The 26,071-nt window shown below is 37.2% G+C and overlaps 1 protein-coding gene across 6 annotated transcripts in view; it reads left to right on the top strand.

The window, feature by feature from the left end:
* nav2a (neuron navigator 2a) overlaps positions 1-26,071 on the top strand; it is a 207,900-nt gene that overhangs the window by 89,693 nt on the left and 92,136 nt on the right. For 2 of the 6 annotated variants that reach the window (XM_056259205.1, XM_056259210.1), the window contains exon 1: positions 16,604-16,864. The exons of the other annotated variants lie outside the window; for them this stretch is intronic. In XM_056259205.1, the coding sequence (XP_056115180.1) occupies positions 16,706-16,864 (159 nt within the window). In that variant the 5' untranslated portion in view covers positions 16,604-16,705. Of the gene's footprint in view, positions 1-16,603; positions 16,865-26,071 lie in introns of those variants that run through there. 6 annotated transcript variants of the gene reach the window in all.

The raw sequence follows: 26,071 nt of genomic DNA on the forward strand, positions 1-26,071 counted from the left end.
TGCTTCCCTCAGAGGGTTCTGGTCATTCTTTAAGGGTTTATTTTACTGTAATGACTAACTGATTGTGCATTTAATTTTGTATTTCACCAGTGGTTGATCAAAAGTGTTTTTATCAATTATTTTTTAAATGTTTACTATTGGTTTCCCAACCTTCCCCTCTCAGTTCTTGACTCTTTGGTTTCATCAATGATGAATATGTTTCAGTTGCAGCCACGGTACAGTGGTTATAGCCGTGGTTCTCATGTAGTGACTCAAGTTTGAGTCCGGCCTGTGACATTTTCCGTTCCTCTTACCCTATCTCTTCCTGTTTTATAACAACTTTCATTAGACCATTGGGAACATTATAATGCTTAACAGATCAGCATTTCATGTACATATAGGAATATATATGGAAATATGTTAATCATTTAATATTTACTTCATATTTAATTATTTTATACTAAATATTAAAGAGATAGTTCTTTCATTAATTGCTCACCCTGATGACTTTCATCTTCGTAACACAAATAAAGATCTTTTTCATGAAATCTGAGAGCTTTCTGTCCCTCCATTGACAGCTACGCAACTACCACTTTGATGCTTCAACAAGTCATAAAGAGATCATAAAACTAAATCCATATTAGTTTTAAATGAAAGTCTTACTGGTTTGGAATGACATGAAGGTGAGTAATTAATGACAGAATTTTAATTTTAGGCTGAACTAAACCTTTAGTATGTAATTATGTAATATAGGCTATTATTCATATACTATTAATATGTTGAAGTTTAATGACTTTTTTGTAAAAAAAATAGATAAATAATATGTAAGCATTATGCTAATTAGCTAATATAATGAAATGATGTTTGTTACATTTATACTGAAAGGTTTTGTAAAGTGTCACTGATGTAAATTATTAGCTCATTGTCTGAATTGGATGGTGAACTGCTCTCAGTTCTGAGACAGTTTGATATTACATTGTTTTATATATAGCTAAAATATATTTGACATTATGTGTGGGATTACGTCAATAAAGCCCCCACGACGAATGAGCAAATTTGTCCTTTCTGATCTTCCCTCACACAACATCCGTGGTAGGAAGCGTGGAGCAGCGGATGGTAGGCTCGTCCCACAGCGGTCACAGGCTTTACCGGTGGAGTGAGTCATGTTTGGGATGAGCCAGAGCCAGACTCCAGAAGGAGTTTAATCCCACACGCTTATCTCTCTTCCCAAAGTCTCAGACTTTCTCCTGGTTTCATGAGGAGTTGTGCCTCCTGGAAAGAGACAGTTCTTCCAGAACGTTCCTCACTATGCTCTTCACATAAAAGGATGCCAGTAGATTTATTGGTGTGATTTATGGTTCCTCCAGAGCAGGACATAAGTTGTCAACACATTTTTTTGGTCTAAAGTGAATTTCAAGGGTCATATCAGGTACTGTAGATCAAGGTAACACGTGCACTTTGCTTCTTTTTTGCAGTGATGAAGTGTAAAAAAAAAAAGAGTTAAATATCAGTGAAAAATATGTTTCAGTATTTATGCAGGAAAGCAAGATTGTATATGTTTTCTAAAGTAGCTTTAGATAAGGTCTGAAGGTACAGTCATGTTCACGTCAATAGAAAGGTCATAATACTATGCAGTTATTGTTAATTAGTTTTATTCAGTTTTATTAGTTTAAAGATATTTTTAAAATAATAATAAAAATAATTATAACATAATGCCAGTGATTGGAATGTATATTTCCATTCCAATCTCTTACATTACATTATAACAGTTCACAAGAAAATGAGCCAAGACACAAAAGTAACCAATAATTATATTTTTATTTATTTATATTTTATATTTATATTTAACACTTATTATTTAAGTGTTAATATACAATTATTATTATTATTTAAAATAAATATGTATTGGTTACTATTGTGTCTTGGCTACTTGGTGAACTGTTACAATTATATTTTAATTATGATATTGTTTTTATGATATTTTGATATATATTTTTATTTATTTATTATTATTATTAAATACTAAACTCATTTTCTTGTAGTCGTAATATTGAGTGCATCTAACTGATGTTACAGTGTGTAATTTTAGCCAGATGCTAACCTCCGTTACATAATTCTGACCTAATTTGTTGGAAATGTCATATAGGAAAAGGTTAGCACTTTCCAAATATTCTTACACTGTTCATTTGGATTTGTTCACAATTAGACTATGAAAACCTTGCTGTGGAGGAGTCAGCAGTCATAGATGCCTGTGTTTGTGTCATGTTTGCCATGAGTATGAGGCGTGAGTCACATTCAGAAGGTCACAGACTCTCTTCTTCTGTCTGCTTCTTAAAGGAGCAGTTCGGACAGATATATCGTGTTGTCCTACTGTGTCTGTCCCTCAGGCTGGCACATGAGGACTTGTCCTTTGAGATGCTGTGAAATGCTGGTTGTAAACATTCAATTATATTGGCTCATAGTGGGAGTGTTTAGAGAAACCTGTCTGGAAACACTCATCATATTTTTGCTATTTTGATTGGTGCAGGTAGTGACAGAAACGGCGCACTTCAACTTTTTCCAGTGGATTACAGCAATGGGACCCAGCATGTTTGCATGCACCACCCAAGCGGTTTGATTGAGTTTCCAAATGAACATGAGCAGATGGGATCTTCATAACCGACTGAATTTGACTCAAACAGCCGGTCTTGAGATGTCTGTGGCTCCGCTCAGTCGTTTATGCTTTAAGAAAGAAACTGTTAAAATGTAACCATTTTCTGCTACTTAATTAATCAACTTCTTGCTGTTAGACAGAATCACTCTTGAGTTATAATTCATAATTATAATATATTGAGACAAAAAGCCTACACAACAGTTGAATTGAAGTTAAGGGTGCAGTAATGCAACCATGTATCAAATTAATATGTATGGTATTGTGTGTAATAATAATTTTTCAAATTTGCTGTTTGTCCTTGTAAACAGAGTTTACATCCTTTACATTATGTCCTATGAAATGCTTTTTGTAAACATTCCTGTCTTGTCCATTAAACTCAGGTCATGACTTTCCGAATAGTGACTCATAGTGTGAGCGTTTAGGGAAACCTGTCTGGAAACACTCATTAGCTTTGCTATTTCTATTGGTGCAGTAAAGTAGTAAGTTATTTGTATACATAATTTACTATTTATACTTTGTTATAATATAAATTTGCATTATATTTATACTCATTTACATAATAATAAATTATTTTCATTAATTATAAAAAGTCTAAGTCCAAGTCTAAACCTGGACTAAAAACCAACAGTTTATCAGACACACGGTTGGATAGCAGCCGTAAAATCCCAGTTTCCATATAGTAAGTTTGGCTTAATAAAATGCTAATACTTTTTTCTTGACCTAAAATGACAGCTGAAACCATAGCTGCATTATGACACCATTAAGTCAGGATTTTTACCCCGAGTTCGTGTAAATTACCACTACTGAGCTTGTGTCAAAAGCCTTATGAGCTGAATTTCTTGGCCCTTTGAGCCCGGCCATTTATATTCCGGCTCAGAGAAGAAAGAAGGGAAGCCCATGCTTTGCTGTCACTTTGTGAACAGTCAGCTTGCGTCTGCCGCTCGGCCCTTAGGGATGTGCGAGTGATTGGGCGGTTGAAGGGTAGGGGGGCTGTCAAAGCCGACTTCTCCTGCTGCAGCGTTTTAATTCAAGTCTAAAGTTTATCTGTAGCTGTAGGTGCAGAAGTGGTGAACATAGAGAAAAGAGCTCTGAACTGGGTCACATGTGACACCAGAAGAAGGATGGTAGATTCACTGATGGCATTTCGAGCAGATCTGCAGGAAAACAGGCAGCAAAGTACTGTACCCAAGCTTTTTTCCCTTATCATAACCCACTGACCATGTTCACTGGTGCTGTAAGCCGGTAAGATCCTGTGGGAAGTGCAAGGAGTTAAGATTTTAGACCTATGGGTTTCACGTTAAGCTGTTTCGGGTTTATGAAAGGTTGTGTTGTCATGCTTAAGGATAAGGGCCCCGAAACTCTCAAACTCTCTCGTCTGTTCTGTGAGCCCAAGGCTCTTTTGTACTTCTGTCTGGCTTTTATGTTTGAGACTAAAAAAATCCGGCCACAGCTGTGATGCGATGTGACACAGTTGGGGCTAGCAGAGGATGCCGCTAGAGATTTCGGGCGTACCACATAAACAAGGACCCCCGCTCTTCCAAAACAAGACTCCATGCTTTTCCTGTCGTCTCATTTGGCTTGCTTCTCCCTAAATTAGAGTAATTTCACGTCAAGACACATACTTCATTCTCAGCGGTTGTTAGCCAGTGTTAACCGTATAGATGAAATAGTGGCAAATTGTCTTGGTGTTTAGCATTAGCTGCTTTTTTGATGGCCTAAATATTCCACTATACCAAAAATATTCATCCGAAAAATAAAACAGCTGAAATAGTTTTGGGTACCGAAATCATTGACCATGCAGTGATGTTAAATGAACACTTAACATAGATAAATATACACAAATGCCTCATTAGCGGCTGTTTCCATGGGCCGATATACGTAAGCTGTCCGCCATATTGGAACGGTCAAAGGCCGTGAACATTCAAGAGCAAGATGACTATGCGTCTGCATCTGTAGTTATACACATGTATGAATATCTATATCTGCAATAGACTTCAGCAGATGATATCCATAGGATTTAGTTTATCATTTATGTTAGATAATTCGGCATATGCTAAAAAATATTAATAATTAACGTAGTTTAAAAACCTGTAATATTATTGAGGTGCAGATATAAATACAGATAAAAGCACAAACCACCACATTCTCGAAACATCATCTTTCTTCAGGAATTTAAATCTCAAAGGTTTTACAACCAGAGGCTGCACAATATTGTGGTATCTTGGAGAGCTCTTTTTTTAATGTGTGTGATGACAGCATCTGAAATGTTGACTGTTCCAAGATGGCAGACACATCGACATGTCCTGAGCAAGGGGGTAATCCATCAACCGGAAGTTGAAGCCGGCCGGGTGCCGCCATGTTGTAGCAGAACTTCACTTGCGTTAGCATTTCCATTGACTCCCATTCATTTTGGCGTCACTTTGACAGCGAATAACTTTACATCTGAGGCGTTTAAAGACTCCATTTGTCCATTATTTATTTCTAAAGAAACACGACAATGTATAAAGGGCTCCATTACCTTCTATGTTACATTATGGCCCCGTAGAAACAGATTTAGTAAAAATAGGCTAACGTTTGCGTCATAACCACTCGACTCTCTGTCGCGCTGTACAGAAATTACCGTACAGACAGGAGGAGAAGCTCGCAGGCAATCGGGGGGACGTCCCGTCAAGGGAGAAGCCCATAGATAATGAGTCCATAAAAGCAACGGAATACTTACTCCTGCTCACTCACGCCAAAGAACTCTTTGCTCAAGTTCCCCGTCTCTGCAAGATTAACGTTGGCAATTTTCACGCACAGCTACTAGAAGATTAACGTCTGTCAGACAGGTTGCTCACGTCATCAAGCTTAGTTTGAGTCGGTTTGAGTCTGCGCGTCAGGAACGGAAGTGCTCAAAAATCGCTAAAAATGGGCTTCAACTGTCTCAACTGAGTTCCAATGAGATGGCTCTGTCCACTTCTTATACTGTCTATGGTCCTGAGCGGTCGAATGTGCTGGGATCTATGTATGCATATCTGTCTCTGATGATGTGATTTGACTGGTTACAGTGTTTGTTTCATGCACACAATGTGGATAAGCTACACAGGTAAACATGTCAGACTCAGCAGTGTTGATGCACTTCATTTTGAGCAAAAATGTTGCTAGTGTAGCAATATGTAGATTTCGTCCAGCTGAAATATCAAGCGACTCGTTTCTAACCTTTACTATGATTGGTGTAATTTATTACCTGAGAACACGACGCCCTGAACAGCTTACTTAGTTCAATTACCTAAATTTAATTACAGAAACTATATCTAAATGAAAACTCTAGCATCTATGGCTCAGATTCCTTCTCTGATCTAACTCTAGAGTCAAGGGGATTTTTTAGGCAGCGGCTATTTGCACTTAGTGCGAATAGCATTGATGCTATTTACTCGGTGTAAATAGCAACTAGATTCTATTTACACTAGTGAAAATAGCTGCATTTTCTTAGCGATATGCAATAGCAATAGATTCCAATTACACTATGTAAAATAACTTTGCAATAATTGTAAATAGTATTTAGATGCTATTTTTTTTTTATTGTGGCAGATACTATTTGCACCTCAGTGTTGTTGTATATTAAACGGCAATAATAACGTAGTGTAAATGATTATATTTATTACAATTATGGGTGCTGCCTTATTGGGACAATAAAGCCCTCCCTACACCTACCCCTAACCCCTAACCGATAAACACTTTATTATTAAACACACGTTAGACACTTTATTTCCACTTTTCGTACATTTTCTTCATTTTTATTGAAAATAAATGCCTTTCCGATCTGATATGTAATGGAAAAAGGGAGTAGAGCGAGTTCGGCAAAAGGCAGATACGAACTCGGGTCCGTTTGCATCAAAACTCTCTGGCACGTCTTACCCCTATGCTACTATTGACTATGTAGCGGCTTTCGTAATTTTGTCTGGCCCAACCTGACGTCAGTGGGCGGAGCTAGTGTAAATAGCTTCTGCCAACAAGGCGTAAATAGACACTACTAGACAGAACTCACAGACAGAAATTACAAGTAAATTTCACAGAAACGAGAAGTAACACATTGTATTAAATGTGGAATTTAGAAGTAGAAAGACTGAAATAGTATATTCTTGTAAAATGTACTCCGGCAATAATCTTATTTACCATTTCAAAAATACAAGCTCGAGATCATATGGTAAAGCAAACTTTATTTTTTAGCATTGTTTTTAACTATTTTGCAGATATAAATGAAAATGTAATGGCTTTTAATGTGTCCTTCATATGTACATAGCCTTATTTTTGAAAGCTCAGCTAGACTTTTGCATGCTGCACAATTAGAAGAAGACAGGATTATCATTAGAGAGGAGATGTCGGTTTTATCGTATGCCAAGACACCCGCCACCGGCATCCTTTAAGCTGTTTAATGGATTCCTCTCTGCCTTTAAATCTAATCTGGTTAAGAAGGATTGTCATTACTACTAGACTGGACCTCTATAACCCATCTGCAGCAGGCCCAGTCAAAGACCTTAAAGACCTCTGGACATTTTGGACGTAACCAGCTAGTAAGTTAATATTGTATCTTACAGTACGTCAAGAAGCTGAACCATCAAAAACCATAACCGTGGTCCATATTATTGGCTTGATGTTAAATCAACTCATTGTACTTTTCCTTTAGGCCTGTCCCAATACAGTAAATTGCAGACACCCGTTGTCCCCTGCTACAAAACTGAAAGGACAGCACAGATGGCTAAGTAGGTTTTTCAGGTTGGGCATCACAGAGATGCTCAGAAGTACAAATGAAAGCTATTTTAAGGACCCACCTGACAAATTTGGAGCTTGTGAGGAAAACGGTTGAATTTTAGTTGTTTCCACCAAGAACTGAACGTATATTCACTCATCAGACATAGGTGAACTAAGTCCACGTGGGTGGTTTTTATATTAAAACCATTTTCTTGTAAAATTCCCCAGGTTGTTGTATTGGACCAAGATGCCTGAAGTCAACTCCAAGGGGGGATTTGTCTTGTTTTTGCACCTTTTTTTCTTATTGCTGGGATTATCTGCCAGTTTTGACTCCATTTAACAAAGCAATTACTTAATTATTTATGGCACCGAAGGATGTTTGGCTAGAGCCACTGCTTCTTTCATCCTCAATTCATTATTTCCATATCACAAATCTTCACAAAAGCCTCCCGTTAAAAAGTCTTTGAATGCTTGCCTCGATTTTATGTCTCCTAGCAAAGTGAAACAAAGTGTACTCACAATGAAAGAATTTAATTAGTCCCGTATTATGCGGTTCTCCCTGTTTTCCCTCCTGTTCCGTATTTGGATAATCCCTGACACGCAGGGTCTGATTATTTTCCGAGCAGTGTGCTTCCTCTTTACTGCTCTTTATAATGTGTTGTTAAATTAAAAACACTGATTCTAGTCCCCCTGAAGCATCAGGGCAGGAAATGAGAGCAGTAGTCGTGTGTTCGGGAACATATCCTCTGTGTGTGGTTGGTGGTCAGAATCAACATTGGTTCTGCTCCAGATCAGAGTGAAGCGTTTGGATCGGGTGAGGCTCTACCACATGAAGCACTGCCGTATGCTTTACAGTACAGTTTGTTGTGACAACAGATGGTCTTAAAGTTTGATGTTATGTTGTTAGGGTTATTGAATGTTGAATCATGCTGTATCATACTACACTGTACTTTACAGAACTGTACTTTACCACACTACATTACCAATCATTATTCGGCCCAAAATAATATACTAGTAGTTTGTACTATTTATCGATCAATGCATTGTACTATATAGGCTATACTACATTGCATAACACAATACTATACTATACTGTACTTTATCAAACAACACTATACTCTACAACGTTGTATTGTAATAAATTTTACTGTACTGTACAATACGGCACTGTACTGTACTAAATTATACTTTACTGTGCAATACTGCACAATACTATACAGTATACAACACTGTACTACCATGTGTTACACCTTAGGGTTTTGTTCTGTACTGTACTTTACATTTTCAACTTTCTTTAGTGTGTAATGTTGCTGCTTGAGCATGGAAATGTCTGTAAAGTTACAAAGCACAAAGTCACTCCTAAGGGAGTTAATCTCTATATCAGTGTCACTGTTTCTGAACTCTGTGAAACGCCTCCATAGTCTTGAATTTTCCTCCGGGAACGGACACGTCACAATATTACTCATTTAAATAATTCCCTGCAAAGGCATACGAAAAAAAGAAAAAAAAAGGTGAGGCCTGGTTTAGTTGCATTAGTAGTGTGTTAACACTTGTGGTTATGGTGAGGGGCATTTCCAAAACGCACTCAAAGCAGCTGACCAATCACAACACACTGGTCCAGTCGACCAATCAGAGCACACTGCACCTTTCAGAAGGCGGGGCTTCATAGAGACAGCAACTAAACAGAGCGATACTGACAGACTGGGGATAGAGGTGCTGCAACTCAAATGTCAAATATGTAGCATTTAGGTCTATTTTTAAAACATTAATCTCAACATTAGTTGAGTAATTGCACTGAAGCAGATGAAATTGTATCTGAATTGGTACAAACATGAATTTAGCTGTTAGTGATATAATTTGTTTGGTAGCAGCTCTGAATAGTGTCTTAATATTCTGATTGTATTTATTTATTAAATATAAAATATTTCTCAGAGTAGATACAGGTCTTTTAGATGAATTTAAGGAGTGCGTTTCTGGTCTTGTTTTTGACTCTGTCTACTGTACTCTACCATAGAAATAATACTGTATTGCACTGTATTTTACTATACTATTTCTTTCAGTACCATGGTATATCAAAGTACCATGGTATTCCCATCTCATACTCTCAATATACTATAGTACTGTACTGCCGCAGAACTTTTTTTGTGCATGTTTGTGTGTCTGTTGCCAGTGCCGCCCACAAAGCAGAACACACACACACCTGACTCACAGGAGCTGATCTGAAAGTCTTTCTGCGGTACTGCTCTAGATGTGGCAGCGTCAGCTGAGATGAAGATAAATGAGTTCTGGTTTCAGGAAGATGTGTTCTTTTATCTCTGGAGTGACTGCTTTTGACAGCTTAGGGGTCACAGCAGCTCCTGGAGAGATTATTTTTGGGAAACCTCACAGCGGGATGCCACTGTTTTTGTTGCGTGTGTGTCGACTGACTCTACATGCATGCCTTGCTTTATATCAGCATTTATTTCAAAGCTTGTTATATTCTTTTGATTGCTTGTGTCTGTTAATTTTCCCAACATATAACCAGTCGGCAGTCCGCACTTGGCCGTCCTTGTTCAAATATTCCCCGATGATAGTGTGTTATTTTGAAGAGTGGAGTCCAGCCAGTCGGCTGAGTGTTGAGTGTGTTTGGGTGACCTCCACTCCTGTTATTCTGGGTCAAGCTGAGTTGTATGGCTCACTGCGTAAGCGCACACACACAGCAAACCCAACAGGACAAGTTTAGATGAAGCGTGATAAAAAAAATATGTGGTGTTGTTTAGTCATTGTCCTGAAGTTAGAACCGGGAAGTGGTTGGAAAAAGTTAAATGTTTTTGCTTTCCAACATACGTGTCTGTAAATACTGGATTCTAAGTAATGTTGTATGTGTGTATGTGTATATATATATATATATATATATATATTGTGGTGGGAAGAGCAAACGACAGACACAGTGGTATTTATTAACATAAATAAACATAAAATGTCCAAATATGTGCATAAAGTGTTCAAATAAAAGGGAATCTGGTGTCCTCGTTGTGCCAGGGAATCGTGAAGGAAGGACAGTGAAGAGATGGGATGGGTCCAGGTAAGGGGGCGGTGTCCGGCGGTCGCACACACTTCTCTCTCTCTCAGCGCCCCTCCTCTCCAATCACGCCCACTCCAAGTCGGGAACCTGGGGAACGGCGGCGAATTAAGGGACGGGGTGACGCTGATTACCAGGGAGAGGCAGTCGATCCGTCACATTATTTATATATATATAGTTTAGTCATGAAACTCTTCCAAGCAGCTGATAAAGCTCTTAAAGTCGACGGCTTTGGCCAATCAATCTGTTTCTATGTAACCTATTTATTTCCGCCCAAAACCGGCTCAACTCAGTGCAACGCTCCATTTAAATTTTCCTAGCCCTCCTCCTTCCCCAGCACCACCTGTCTAGATCTTCTAGAGGTTTGGATTCCCCCTACTTTCCTTGCAGCAGCTCACATTCTATTAACTGTATTTATGTGCACGTTTCGGCAGTACCCTTCGCTCATGCAGCAGCAGCACCAGCGTATATATATTGGACACATACCTTGTTAATACGTGTTGAAATAGACGAGGCTGAATAAAATAATATGTGGTGTTTGTTCATTCATTGTCCTGAAGTTAGAACCAGAAATCAGTTGGATATAAAATGGGATGTTGCTTTGCTTTCCAACATTATTATGTGGATTACTTGATGCTAAATGTATTGTTTTGATGAATGATGTGCTTAATTCTCCATGACTGCTCTTTCAAAGATATACATTTCATAAAGCCCTCGCCTTCCTGTGTAACCATCATTCTCTGGTTTTCGAGAACACAACGTACACATGGCCAAACAACACAACTATGAGATCCCTCCTGCTCTTGACTAATGAGACATCACTTTGCTTCAGGATTTCTTGAGCTTGTAAGGACTAATAGCTTTTGTTGGCTTAGAGATTTTAACCTCTGTTCTCGTGTGGGAAAACTGAATGGGTATGAAGCGGTATGAAAATGAAAGCAAATGTGATCTGTCCCGGTCAATGACAGTCCATCATTTCAAGTAAATTACAGTTGCTAAATCTTTTGCTGTTACCTTGTCAAATTGTTTCCAGCATAGAGTACCTGTGATAGTAACCATGATATTTCATACATGTTTTATGTAGTTTTACAAAAACTGTATGAATAATTTATAGGAACAATTTATTTGCTGTATTATCAGTGCAGGGGGTTTCAAACTTTTTGAGGCCATGGACCACCAAATGATCATCCCCCCATGGTGCCACCCCCACCCATCCTGAAAATTAAAGGTTAGCTTTAAATATTTCATGCATAACGACCCATTTTTATAGTAATTTACATTGAATACTTTACCTATTTAAAATATTATTAGGAAAATATTTATTCATATTTAAATCAAGATTTATTACTATTTTTTTTATCTATTTTTACTATTTTTTTTAATCTATTTTAATAACATTTTTATGTATTTAATACAATTGTAGTGTTTTAATTAATTGTTTTTTTTTAAATATATTTATTTCATCGTTTATTTTTTTATTTTTTTAACACTGTTTTTCTATAAACGTTTCCACGGAGTCCAATGGAGAGAGAATGAGAAATTTTACAGTTTTCACTCTTCCTCTCTGTTGTTTGCAGCTAGTTGTGATAGGAAATGATTTGAATTTAACTCTCAGTAGTGAACAACATTAATGGTAGCAGATGGAAATGTTTGATCAGTTAAGTGCCTCTACTGATCATTAGCATAGTCGTGTCTCGTCTTTTTCGCTGTAGCTACAACCACAGCAAAATTTCTCTTTCAAAACATTTTAAAGCTGATTATTTTGAGGGTTTGGGAGTTTTAAGTTCCCTTATGCCTAGCTAACTGATGCCATGTCTTATGAGGAGACATTAGTTGAGATCTCAGTCACATCATCACTTGAAGAAGCATCACTAATCATAACGAATGCTTATTAGCATCTTAATAATAAAGTATGGGAGCATTAGTGTGTATAAAATTAAAATTCTAATTGTAATACAGGGACATTAAGATGTGTGAATTATATTCAAATAGACATTTTGCAGCATGGGGTGGAGAAGACAGAGCGCATGAGGCAAATGGAAGCTAATTATGAGTTAATTATGCACGCTTCATTAAAGCAACGTCCCGCGGTCACATGACATCTTGGATTTCCCAATCCATTCCTTTTTCATGGCATTAATGCAGTACGTTTTTTTAGTAATGTGAATAATGAATCAACCAATATTTGCGGATAATTTAGTTGTTTTTTGCTGCAGAAGGTTGTACTTGAATTGTTGGGATAGATTTACATATAAAATATCATACTTTTTTTTGCACACCAGGAAGATATGGTTTTATTGTGAATTGCTGTGGGGTCTAAAAAAAATATATATATACTGTATATTCATTTATATTCATTTCTGTTTATATTCTCATTATTCTTTTTGTAATTTTTTCCTTTATTTTTTGTAATTCTACAATCAGTTTTAATAATGTTTTTCCTAGTTTTAAACAAGTTATGTGTACACTGTAAATAAAAAAAAATTATGATGTAGGCCTATAACATATAAAAGTATAGCACGGATGAGTGTTTGTGCACATGTTATGTCATTAAAAGAAGTATGGTTACTTCTCAATCTAATGAGAATAGATTAAATAGTGTGTTTATTTTGGCTTTACTCTTACATTTTTTTCTCTATCTTGATTAGCTTGAGGATTTTATTGTAATTAAAACGCCGCAGATCTCCATGGTTTGGTATAGTCTCAAGTTGTTTTCAGGGTCCAAAAATAGACTGAAAATGTCAACCTGCAACTACAGAAGCCAAAGCAAAGGTTGCTCTAATGATGAAGTATGTATGTGTGTGTGTGTGCTTCATTCTGGTCTCAACAGACTCTAGTCAACCAACCCATGACATTACACACCTGCGACTGTTTTAAAGAGGACCTACTATGATTTTTGTACATGTTCAACTTTAAAGTTACAAAGCACAAAGTCACTCCAAAGGGAGTTAATCTCAGTGTCACTGTTTCTGAACTCCCTGAAACGCCTCCATTGTAGTCTTGAGTTTTCCTCCGGGAGCGGACACGTCACAATATTCCTCATTTAAATAATTCCCTGCAAAGGCACTCTCAAAATAAAAGGGGCCTGGATGAGTTGTGTTAGAAGTTTGGCGTTACCATTAGAGATTTGTCCAAAGGCATACCTTATTCGGAAAGGCACAGAAACTAAAAAACAAACGCATTCTCCGGAGTCCCTAAAGGGACATGGTTGGACTTGCTGCGGTAGTCAGTGTAACTTGGTGTTCAGCCATACACCGATTACATTACGGACCTGACATTTCCGAAACACACTAGTCCAGCCGACCAATCAGAGCACATTGTGGTGTTCAAAAGGAGGGGCTTCATAGAAACAGGAACTAAACAGAGTGATACTAACAGACTGGGAAAAGAGGTGCTGCAACAATGTCAAATATGTGAAAAATGTGTTTTCTGTACATTCAGGCATGAAAACATTCTTGTAGACCCCAAATCTAAATACATTTTCACCATATACGTACCTCAATGGAGCCATCGTCACTGTCTCAGGAATTATTGATATTATTCTTGTGCCTCACTGATAGATGTGGTAAAATAACGGTGATCTGCTCTTCTTGCAGAATGGTAACAGAGGTTGCCTTGGCAATTACTCAAATATGGCCTTCAAATGAGACCACAGATGGAAGATGATTCTTTGTTTTCAGTTATTTAGCTAATCAGATCTGCATTTTGCCTTTTGTTCTTCTAGTTGCACTTCTCTTTGCATTTCATACACCTAGTAAGATTATGTATTCAAATTTGTATAATTGCATAAACACAGAGATGCAAAATGCACACATTTGCATTATGGGTATAACAGGATTATGTGTGTGTTGGCTTTAGGAGGCACACAGTGTGTTGGTCTGGGAATACTTCAAGACTCTCGAGACCCCAAATCTTCTCATTACTTCACTCCCTTTCATTTCACAAATGACTGAACTCTGTCAGTGTGATTATGAGTGAGCATCTCAACCAATCCATTAACCTGAATTTGAAATGTTGAGTTGAATTGGACTCTGTCAGTATGCTAAAATCAACAGCTTTTTCATTCTCGGGTAACATCCATTGTCTTTGGTCATAGTTTCCTGAAATGCAACTGTTTTCATATGGGTATGGTGGCAAAAAGCTAGGTTTGTCGATGGTGGGAAGTCTTGGAAATTAAATTGAAGATGCCAAGATCCTTTATGATTAGTGATGATTATATAATTTGAGATCAGGTTGGGACTTTAGGCCTCAGAAATGTTCGAAACCTGTGAACATAAGATATTTTGACGAACGTTTTAACCATTTTTGTCTATACAATAAAATCTATGGGATCTAAAACAGCATTGGACCCCATTGACTTTCATTGTGTGGACAAAAAAACACATTTTTTTTTTTTTTTTAATATCTATTGTTTCTTTTGTTTTGAACAACATGAGAATGTGAAAAATTATGACAGAATTTTCCTTTTTAGGTAAACTATCCCTAATGCCTCTCTTACTCACCCGCCAACAGCCCTAAGATCATAAAATGTCATGATATACGCTACAGATGGTGGGATATTGATCCAGAGGTCATTATAGACATTAGTTGAGTATTACATTGCAATTGGTTGATGCATATAGAGTATAGTCAATGCATATATAACTGGTGTTTTCAAACAGATGGTGTCATTCTGTCTTTTATGTTTCTAACAGCAAGGCTCATAACATTGCATCATCAATACTGAAGGCTCTGAACCAGACCCTGTAATATATATATTAGCCAAAAGTTAATAAAGGGGCGGAGCTTGCCTTATTACTGGGTGACGTCAACTGAGAAAGCATTTGAATGTTTTTAAAAGAAGTATATTATGCTCACTAATACTGCATAATTTGATTAAAAAATACAGTAAAACAGTAATATTTAAAAAATATTATTACTGTTTAAAATAAGTGTTTTCTACTTGAATATGTTTTAAAATGTAATTTATTCCTGTGATGCAAAGTTGAATTTTCAGCATCAATACTCCAGTCTTCACTCTTCAGTGTCACATGATCCTTCAGAAATCATTCAAATGTGCGGATTTGCTGCTCAAGAAACATTTCTGAAACAGTTGTGTTGCTTAATAATTTTGTGGAAACTGATATTTTTTTTCTTTGATTAACAGAAAGTTTAGTAACCAAATGTTATCAATATATATTTCATAGCTTTGGCGCCCATTAGGTGAATCATTATTGTGTGCTTGTATTATGTATAATTCGCTTGGGATAAAAGCATCTGCTAAACGAAGAAAGGTAAATGAAAACCTCTTATATGCAGGATTTATGTTCTTCCAATGTCTCTCTAAACTGCTTTATCATTCTATAATGCATTAAAAACAAAGACAGAGAAATAGAGGTGGATCTCTGCAGTGATTAATGAGTGTCTATGAGTAAGAAATAATGAATAAAAAACACAGAAATATGAGATCTACTAATCCCTTCAAGTAACCTTCGCCTCATTTGACTTCTACTGCGTGCAGAGTGCCTGGAGGAAAGCCCACAACATGGAGAACACTGCGTCTCTCTCTCCCTCTCTCACATACACACACACACACAATGCAGAGAGAGTTACACACACAAGCTGTCAATTCTAATCTACAGTATTCGCACATGTAAGACATGCATAGTTCCTTCCATGCTCAACACACACACACACAAGCTAATCATATCCAGCCTCTGCTGCTTCATACCGCTCATTTGCTCTGACGTCCTAGATGGGAGGTGTGTGTGTGTTTATGGGAGTGTGCACCACACAGCTGAGAGAAAACTAGTGCTTATACACTGGTGTCAGGCATGAGCCACTAGTTAGTGCTGCCGTCTTAAAGCCACACCTGCTTGAGTTTAAACCGAGAGAGAGAGAGAGAGATCATGGACAAGTGTATTGAAATCCCTGCAGTCACCAGCTGAGCACCATTGGCTGCGAGTGGGCTGCTGTCATGCGTTTGCTGCTCTTCTATATTCTTGCCCTTTCCACGATACTGTGATTTTTCCTGCTGTGGATTTTCTGCGCTACTTCAGGAACAACTGGGATAAAATTGAATCGAGAGATAAACTGATTCACATTTGCTTTTGAAAAGGCGTCTTGGACTGGTCAACATACAGGTGGATCGCTTCTTTCTTTTCTTTTTTCTTTTTTTTTAAGAAGAAGACGACCAGAATAAGGCCGTTCGGACTGTATTGGGAATAAGGTTTTATCTGAAGGACGCTTGATGCCACAGTGTGTGGCTAGATATATTGGGCTGGTTGTGGGTCCAGGGGAAGATGCCTGCTATCCTGGTGGTCACTAACATGAAGTCTGGACTGCCGAAGCCGATCCACAGCGCCCTCCCCATCCCTCAGGTGCCCACCCGTGCTGTGGCCCCCCGGCCCTGCTTCACCAGCAAACACCACCAGCCTACTGACAGTGAAGAGGACACACAGGTTAGACTGACGCGTGTGAGTGTTTAGTGGTGTGAGGCGTTTAGGGTCTTTTTATTTACGTGTAAAGTGATTTTATATACATATAAACTATGTATATGTGTATATATATATATTGATGTATGTGTTTAATGGTGTGAGGCATTCTTTTTTATTTACTTGCAGTAAAGCGATTTTATATACATATATATAAACAATATGTAATAGTAATATAGTAATGCAAATAACTAAATTTCTTGCTACTATTTTATATGGATCTTCAAAGAATAGCATTGATAGATGTCCTGATAAATCATGATAAAAAGAAAAGTACTGTGGTAGTACCATGGTACTATGATATGTATTATAATACAGAAATTCATCTAAAGTGATATTTGCATGCTACTTTTTGTAGTCGCTTTTGGTACCATAGGTTTATTGTTATGATGCCATATCTAAAATAATGGTATTTTTTTAATTTTGTTAATGTTTTAGATTAAAACATGGTCAGTTACGGTACTGTTGCATAAAAGTTAGCATGCACCAATATTACATTTGTGCCTGATACGATTTTATCAAATTATATAATTTGATCAAATTACATCCTATATTATTTTGTCTAAATCTTGAAATTTGCGGATGGTATTAAATTATTAGTGTTTTTTACAGATTAGCTTTAAGTGAGCATTTGATGATGGCAAAGCTAATCAAATGTAAAAAATAATAATAATGTAAATGCACAATTAAATATTGCCCATTTTATCTATATCTATATATATATATATATATATATATATATATATATATATATCCTATATTGATTGATACTGATCAATTGAAAACATCCACAGTAATATTGGTTAATGATACCAATATAATGTATTGTGCATCCCTAGTGTCAGGACGTGTTTGCCTTATATGGCTATGCAGATGCTCAAGATAGATCAGCAGTAAATCTGTGTATATTTCTCTTACAAAAAAATACTGTGGTTATACCGTGGTACTTTGATACACACCATGACACTGAACAATTACTATATTCTGTTACCATTTTACTGTATGGTACTTCCAGAAACCATGGTATTTCCATGATAATAGATAAAATGGTAATACCATGGCACTTGTTTTGAAAGGCTATTTGAAAAGTTTTTGTTTTAGCAGCCTGCTGGCGTTGAATGCGTGTGTATGTGTGTGTGTGTGTGTGTGTGTGTGTGTGTGTGTGTGTGTGTGTGTTTGTTCTCCAGTCAAAAGCAAGCCAGGGTGGCTCGGTTTATTTTTGAGTTAGTAAGTCTGCTAGGCAACCCAGGAGACATCTCCCTCTCTCTCTCTCTCTCTCTCTCTCTCTCTCTCTCTCTCTCTCTCTCTCTCTCTCTCTCTCTCTCTCTCTCTCTCTCTCTCTCTCTCTCTCTCTCTCTCTCTCCTTGCAAACACGTTCAAATGCCATTTAAGGCTTTGTCAAATGAAAAGTAGAGTGTGTGTGTGTGTCTGATAGGAGGGTACAGATTGAACACAAACTGATCTGAAAGAACCCATGAACCAGCTTCATAGCTTAACCTTTGGATATGTGGACGTAATGAAAAAAACAACAACAACTGCATGCATGATTTCGAGTGTGTGTATGTGTGTTACAGACATATAATCTGATTGTGGTTTGTTATTATTCACTGCACACCATTGCACAATAATTTTGTTGACGATGCACATTCAAATCTGCAGCTCTGGCTCATTGACACAGGCTTCAGCAGAACCGAGTGTTATACTGAGAAACAGTAAATTTAGCCGTGTGTGTCGATCAGCTGCGCTGGCAGTCGGAGTTTAGAGATAGTAGATGATGCATGTGTGAGTATAGATAGTATGTGTGTGTGTGTGTGTGTGTGTGTGTGTGTGAGACAGCCAACATAGTAGCTAAATGTGTACCTGTCCTGCTTTCTAGAGATTTTCTTTTGCTTTGGCATTCCAGGAAGAAAGAAAGAAATGCGGTTCTTTTGAACTTTCTATCCTGAATCCTGAATAATAAGAAAGGTTTCTTGAGCACCAAATTAGCATATTAGAAAGAAACAACTATCACTTTTTGCATAAATATTGCATCAAGGATTAAAGTTTGCATGAAACAGAAGTTGCGATAGCTGTTGTGACGCGGGACTTGATTTTGTCCATCAGGAATTGATTGGACGGTTGTGGTTTGCTATTGGTCGATGTCATTTGAGTGACAGGTTGTCCCGCCCTCGTGCCAGTAAACACTTCATCAGAGAAGAGAAGAGAAGAGAAGAGAAGAGAAGAGAAGAGAAGAGATGTCTCTGTAAGAGGGAGGGGAAGCTATTTTAGTGAAAGATTATGAGGGCACATGGATTTAAAAAATGTTTTGCTTCATGGGGACTTTAAGATCAAGTCTAGTGTAAAATGCTAGTCAAAGTATGAAACTAATCCACTCAATTAACTCATGAGGTTTTTGAGTTCATACTGTAGATTAAAGGGATTATGCTGAGGGAAAGAATGGATGAAAGAAAGTCAGCAGGGCAGAAGGCATACTCAATCCACGAGGAGATGATCTGTGATTGATGGTGTAGTCAACAGTGCTATCTAGTGCTCTAAATATGTACTGCACTCTCTTTCTCTCTCTCTTTCTCTCCCTCTGTTATATTCACATGCAAGTAACTACCCATAATGATATCAGTGATTTAATTGATTATTATGAGCTTGATTTCACAGTTTTAACAAGATCTTTAAAACAAGTAAACAAGCCAAAAAAGAGGTCATGTCTGGTTTGTGGACATCATTGTATGCGTCAAATAAACACTGTAAGTGAGATTGTGTATATAAAATAAACACATAAAAACACTGCATATTTTCAGCATTTGTGGCCATCTGGTAAAGAGATTAGATCCCTTCATTAAAGATGTAAGTACTCGCATACATAAGCACCTCTGTATTACATATGAAGCATGTTATTAAACTTCACTGAATCTTGTCGCTGTCATCCATTTAATGAACTGTTCAAAATGATACCTTCTACTACACAATACAATTTATTACTCTTTTTCAAATTAGTAGATGTTTCACCATGCATCTTGATTAAAAGCTAATTTACTTGAAATATGCTCAGTATTATTAATAACATGTGAAACATTGTTACAATTTAAAATGAATATATCTTAATATATTTAGAAATGTGATTTATTGCTGTGATGCAAAGCTGAATTTTCGGCGTCATTACTCTTCAGTGTCACATGATCCTTCAGAAATCATTTTAATATGCTTATTTGCTGCTCCCAAAAATTGTACACATTTCTTATTGATGAAAACAGCTGTTTTTGTAGAAACCATGAGGCATTTTTTCCCCCGGAAAAGAGGAGCTTTGGAATAGAACAACAGCATATATTTAAAATACAAATCTTTTTTGTATCTCTATAAATCTTTACTGTCACTTTTGATAACTTTAAATTGTGATGATATATCATTTTTTTTATGCATATACTATTCTACTAACACAGCTCTGACACACCTTTATTATGTTTAAGCCTCATATTTATTCAATATTTATATTGTAGTTGTACTTTTTTTTGTGGTTCTGTTCTTTTCCTACTTTTAATGTAGCATTTTATCTCCTGTTTTGTTTATAGCGTTTTACTTTTTACAGTTGGCATATTGAGCACCTTCTTTATTCTTCTGTATTTATGTTGAAGGGTTAGGTCTAAATCCCTCGTCTGGGTCTTATAACTGTTACCCCCCTAACAATGTATTTTCCTCTCCAGTATCACACTCGCACACACTCGCCCTGTGACTGAAACCTGTGCCTTTGTGCTCCTGCTCATTGACTTTAATGCTCTTTGCCCCGGAGGCTCTGGCTTTGCCTCTTTCTCCACATTGATTTGCAGGTGATAGTGGTTTTAATTTGCTAATATAGTGGACTGGCTGTCTGCACTAGAGCACTGAATAAGTTAAAGGATATTAACATGACAATAGAGCCATGCATTTGCACGGCTTTCACCTGATGGCCACTTGAATTTATACATTTAAAATATTTCACCACAAAGGTAGGAAAAATTGTGAGTCTGAGTCTTTAAAGGCTAAAGTCATTCGCTTTAGTTGAACAGAGAATAAAAACAGATTGACTGCAATATATTTTCGTTTGCGTTTCATGAATGAAAGAAATTACGATTACTTTTGATTGATACAACCCGTATCGTTGAGTAAACAATGTTTTGGGTCAACTTTTTCCTTTAAGGTCCTCCGTAATGTTATCCAGAATGCATTGCTCTTATGCCATTGCCAGGGTTTTTCCTGAATCGTTGTTCCGCCAGAGATTTATGTGATCATTAAATGTGACGATATCTGCTGTTCTCTTTAAAACGCTCCCGTGAGTGTTTGTGTAGCCAATCACAGACATGTCTGTTGAGCACTTGAACGCAGGGACCAATCAGATGTGTTTAAGTTCGTCAGAATCTACTCAACATCGCTCAAAACAGTAGCGTTTTGAGTTCTGCACGCTCGCGCATCCTTTCGTTATAACCAACAAAGTATAAACACAGCGTCAATAGGAGATTCTTTGCGCGGCGTCAACAGCTTTATTGATTATAACGGGAGTTTTTGTGTTTTTCGCAGCTTTGTGTGCAACTGAAGTGCTTGACAGCTTCAGTGATTATAATAGCAGCGATCTTTGCTTGCTTTCTGTATACAATGTATATTTTTAATGCTGCTAACTCTCCATTTTTTGAGTTTCTACTTAGTTTCCTCAGTAACATTTACACAGCCAGCATCCTAGCACTGTCAGAATATGCAGAGAGTCGGCTAAATCTGAATGCATTGAGAGCGCAATACCTTCTGTCACCATCTGTTTCTACTAGCGTAACACACCACTGTTCCCTCATGGCAGGAACGATACTAAGCAGATCTCTGTGTGAGAGTACTTTTAAACACTTTGCAGCTTGTTTTTGGTGATGTGTGAACAGCAGGCGTCCTAAAGGCATGACAAACTGCCTGCGTTAGTGTGTGTGAGATTGAAATTCAAAAGAAAGACTGCAACCCGTCCTGCTCGATAAAACTCAACAAACAGCCAATCTCTCGGTGGATCAAATAAAGTTTCTTTTTTTTTTCCTTCTCCTTAAAGTGTCTTTCAAGAATTTGCATATGAAATAGATGATGTTGGGCATAACGGGACTGGCAGAGACTGAAATAGATTAAGGGAGAAAATGGTTTAGATGTGCGGATATTTGTGCATCTCAGTTTGAAGAGAAGATTTGAAAGCTTTTATTTCGATGTTGGATTCCTCTGAGGAACATTTACAGCACAAACATTGAAGATGTTCATAGTTTTACAGAATTGCATGCAACCCAAAGGATTGTTTTACTGACATTCATTTATTTTTTCTTACTTTTTTTTAATGTGAAACAAAAGATAATCATAAGATTATTGTAAATATTGATTATGTTGTACATTTAATATATTTAATAACCGCAATTGCATGCATGTTAAATATTTAATAATAATGTTTTATTTATAAAATATTTATTTAAAAAATTTGAACTTGAAGTCACAATGAAATGATTTTTGCAAGCCACTTAACTTTTTTATAATGTGATGTATTTCTGACCATATTCTGGGACTTGATTTGATCAATTAGGAACTGATTGGATCATGAAAAGTGAGTCAGGTTTAGATGCATTATAGAGGCAGAGTAAGTTATGTTGATGATGAAGATTTGTTTTCGTTATTTAAATATTTGCACAAAATAAAGCCTTTGCAATTATATATATATTTTTAATTATTTATGCAAAACGTACAATTACATACATTAAAGAATGAAAAAAACAACATCCTAATAGTAATATCCATCTGAAATACAGTACTTACATAAATAAATAAATAAATAAAGGGGGATTTCAAACCAAAAAGGAAAATTTACCCATTTACTCGCTCTCATTTCTTTTCAAAACTATATGATTTTCTTTGTTCTGTGGAACACAAAAGGAGAAATTTTAAAGGGTATTTCAGTGATTTTTTTGCCCATAGAGTAAAAGTCACCTGGGTCTAATGTTGTTTGATTTCCAATGTTTTTGCACGTTCTATACAGAAGAAATAAAATTAAACAGGTTTGGAATGACATGGGGGTGAGGAAATGATGAAATTCTCTTTTTTGGGTAAATGTCCCTTAAAGGGGCAAAATGGGCTTTCAATAAAACTTGGCTACCTATACAGTAGAAAAGCAAGATCATTTTTTTTTTTATTGGTGTTACCTGACTAGAGAAAACAGAACAAAAGGCTGTTGTCTACCTGTTTTTGAAATAGGTAGGAAAACGTCAACACCCATAATGCACTGGGCATGTTGCCATCCAAGGCCACTTCCACCAGTCTGCTATCTGCACTTGACCAGTCAAATCCTGCCATGCTTTAGTAGCAAACGTTTAGTCATAATGGTGTCGAACTTTTTTTTTCCCGGTGTATAAATCTATATTGAGGTCGATTTTCATTTAATCTTGGCTTTAAATGTAATGTAAAGAATAAGTAACTTTAGAGACATTCATTAGATCTTATGATTCTAGACTGAGCGTCTGTCTTTTTGTGATCTGCATATGTTTAGTTGTACTTCCTCCATCTGTCCTTGGACATGTCAATCAAGACATCTGTGGTCCTGAGTGTCTGTGTTTAAGTCTCACCCTTTTGTCTTCTCTTTATGGTACTCCATCATAGAAACGCCACACGCCGAGGAACGTGTGGTTATGTGTCTGGATGCTGCTTGGTAATTTAACCGCAGATCTGGCATGACGTGGGCGATGTAAACAGTATAAAGGTCAGCTTGCATTTGTGTACAGGTCGAGGTGAAAGGTCACAGCTGATGAAGCTTTGAGTGCTTGAACTTTGTCGGTTCATTTTGCCTGGTGAAAGTGTGAGATGGGATGTTTGCTGGGATATGGGTTATTGGTCATTGGCTTTGATTTTGACTGAAATGATTCATGGGTAGGATTCTTTTTCTTGCATTTAGGTTGTATTTACCCTTTTAGGTTGGTTCTCTTTGATCTTTTGGTCTAGACCAAAAATAAAATGATACATTTAGTCCTGGTTCACTTGGTACCGAACTGTAATGGGCAACGTAACTCCTATAATGAGAAGAACCAGGTATGCTTGAGCATTCTGTCCTTTTCAGGTTTGCATCTTGTGACATCACATCCTGTTTTTGGTTCATTTAGATGTCTTTGGTCATGTTCAGATGGCAACGTTCACACTTATTCAAATGAACCGCTCTAACAGAGCAACCGCACCAAATTTCGTTTTGGCCTGATTTTATTTGAAATGATGTCACACCAGTAAGACTGACCCGGGCAGGTGTGAATATAGCTCAGATTGAGTATAATAAACCCATTGAGCTGCCTTTGATTCAGATATCTTTGGTCAATGTTTTAATGATGGATGCTACAATAACCTCACTGATAAACCAATAGCTTTTCTGGATAAACAAGTGTAAGCAAAAAGATTCCTAATAACCAATTGGATTGAAGTACTATTTAAAATTATTTATAAATATATTTTTTAAGCACATGTCCAAATATCTTAAGATCATCCTTGCAGTATATAATACATAGTACATACTATGTTATGAGTAAGGAATAATTATTAGGAATTATCACTGTTACTGCTGGCTGTGTTGTGGTTAATTTGACATGAAATGTAGCAAAAGAAGCTCATCAACATGCAGTGGAAACACTGCAGGAGGAACTTATTCTACATCAGTTCTCATCATGAGTTCTGGATAAAACACTCTTTCATTAGCCGGTTGGTAACTATGGCAACCACCCACAGATGTTACTGTGATGTTGTGCATGTAGGACGTCTAACATCACAGTTACATTTCATGACTGCATCATTTTTTGTCTTAAATCTTGGCAAATGAGTACATTTTATGTATGATACATTTTTATATTTGAATTAACTGGATCTATAGGGATGGACGGATGGATGGAAACACAGAAGATAGAGATAGATAGATAGATAGATAGATAGATAGATAGATAGATAGATAGATAGATAGATAGATAGATAGATAGATAGATAGATAGATAGATAGATAGATAGATAGATAGATAGATAGATAGATAGATAGATAACATTTACAAAAATATTGCTGAAAAAATATATTTAATACATATATTAATATTTAAACTGTCTATTCATATACACTCACCTAAAGGATTATTAGGAACACCTGTTCAATTTCTCATGAATGCAATTATCTAATCAACCAATCACATGGCAGTTGCTTCAATGCATTTAGGGGTGTGGTCCTGGTCAAGACAATCTCCTGAACTCCAAACTGAATGTCAGAATGGGAAAGAAAGGTGATTTAAGCAATTTTGAGCGTGGCATGGTTGTTGGTGCCAGACGGGCTGGTCTGACGTCTGAGTATTTCACAATCTGCTCAGTTACTGGGATTTTCACGCACAACCATTTCTAGGGTTTACAAAGAAAGGTGTGAAAAGGGAAGAACATCCAGTATGCGGCAGTCCTGTGGGCGAAAATGCCTTGTTGATGCTAGAGGTCAGAGGAGAATGGGCCGACTGATTCAAGCTGATAGAAGAGCAACTTTGACTGAAATAACCACTCGTTACAACCGAGGTATGCAGCAAAGCATTTGTGAAGCCACAACGCACAACCTTGAGGCCGATGGGCTACAACAGCAGAAGACCCCACCGGGTACCACTCATCTCCACTACAAATAGGAAAAAGAGGCTACAATTTGCAAGAGCTCACCAAAATTGGACAGTTGAAGACTGGAAAAATGTTGCCTGGTCTGATGAGTCTCGATTTCTGTTGAGACATTCAGATGGTAGAGTCAGAATTTGGCGTAAACAGAATGAGAACATGGATCCATCATGCCTTGTTACCACTGTGCAGGCTGGTGGTGGTGGTGTAATGGTGTGGGGGATGTTTTCTTGGCACACTTTAGGCCCCTTAGTGCCAATTGGGCATCGTTTAAATGCCACGGCCTACCTGAGCATTGTTTCTGACCATGTTCATCCCTTTATGGCCACCATGTACCCATCCTCTGATGGCTACTTCCAGCAGGATAATGCACTATGTCACAAAGCTCGAATCATTTCAAATTGGTTTCTTGAACATGAAAATGAGTTCACTGTACTAAAATGGCCCCCACAGTCACCAGATCTCAACCCAATAGAGCATCTTTGGGATGTGGTGGAACGGGAGCTTCGTGCCCTGGATGTGCATCCCACAAATCTC

The sequence above is a fragment of the Rhinichthys klamathensis genome, unplaced genomic scaffold (genome assembly GCF_029890125.1).
Source record: "Rhinichthys klamathensis goyatoka isolate OS25496 unplaced genomic scaffold, OSU_Roscu_1.1 h1tg000165l_1, whole genome shotgun sequence".
NCBI lineage: Eukaryota > Metazoa > Chordata > Actinopteri > Cypriniformes > Leuciscidae > Rhinichthys > Rhinichthys klamathensis.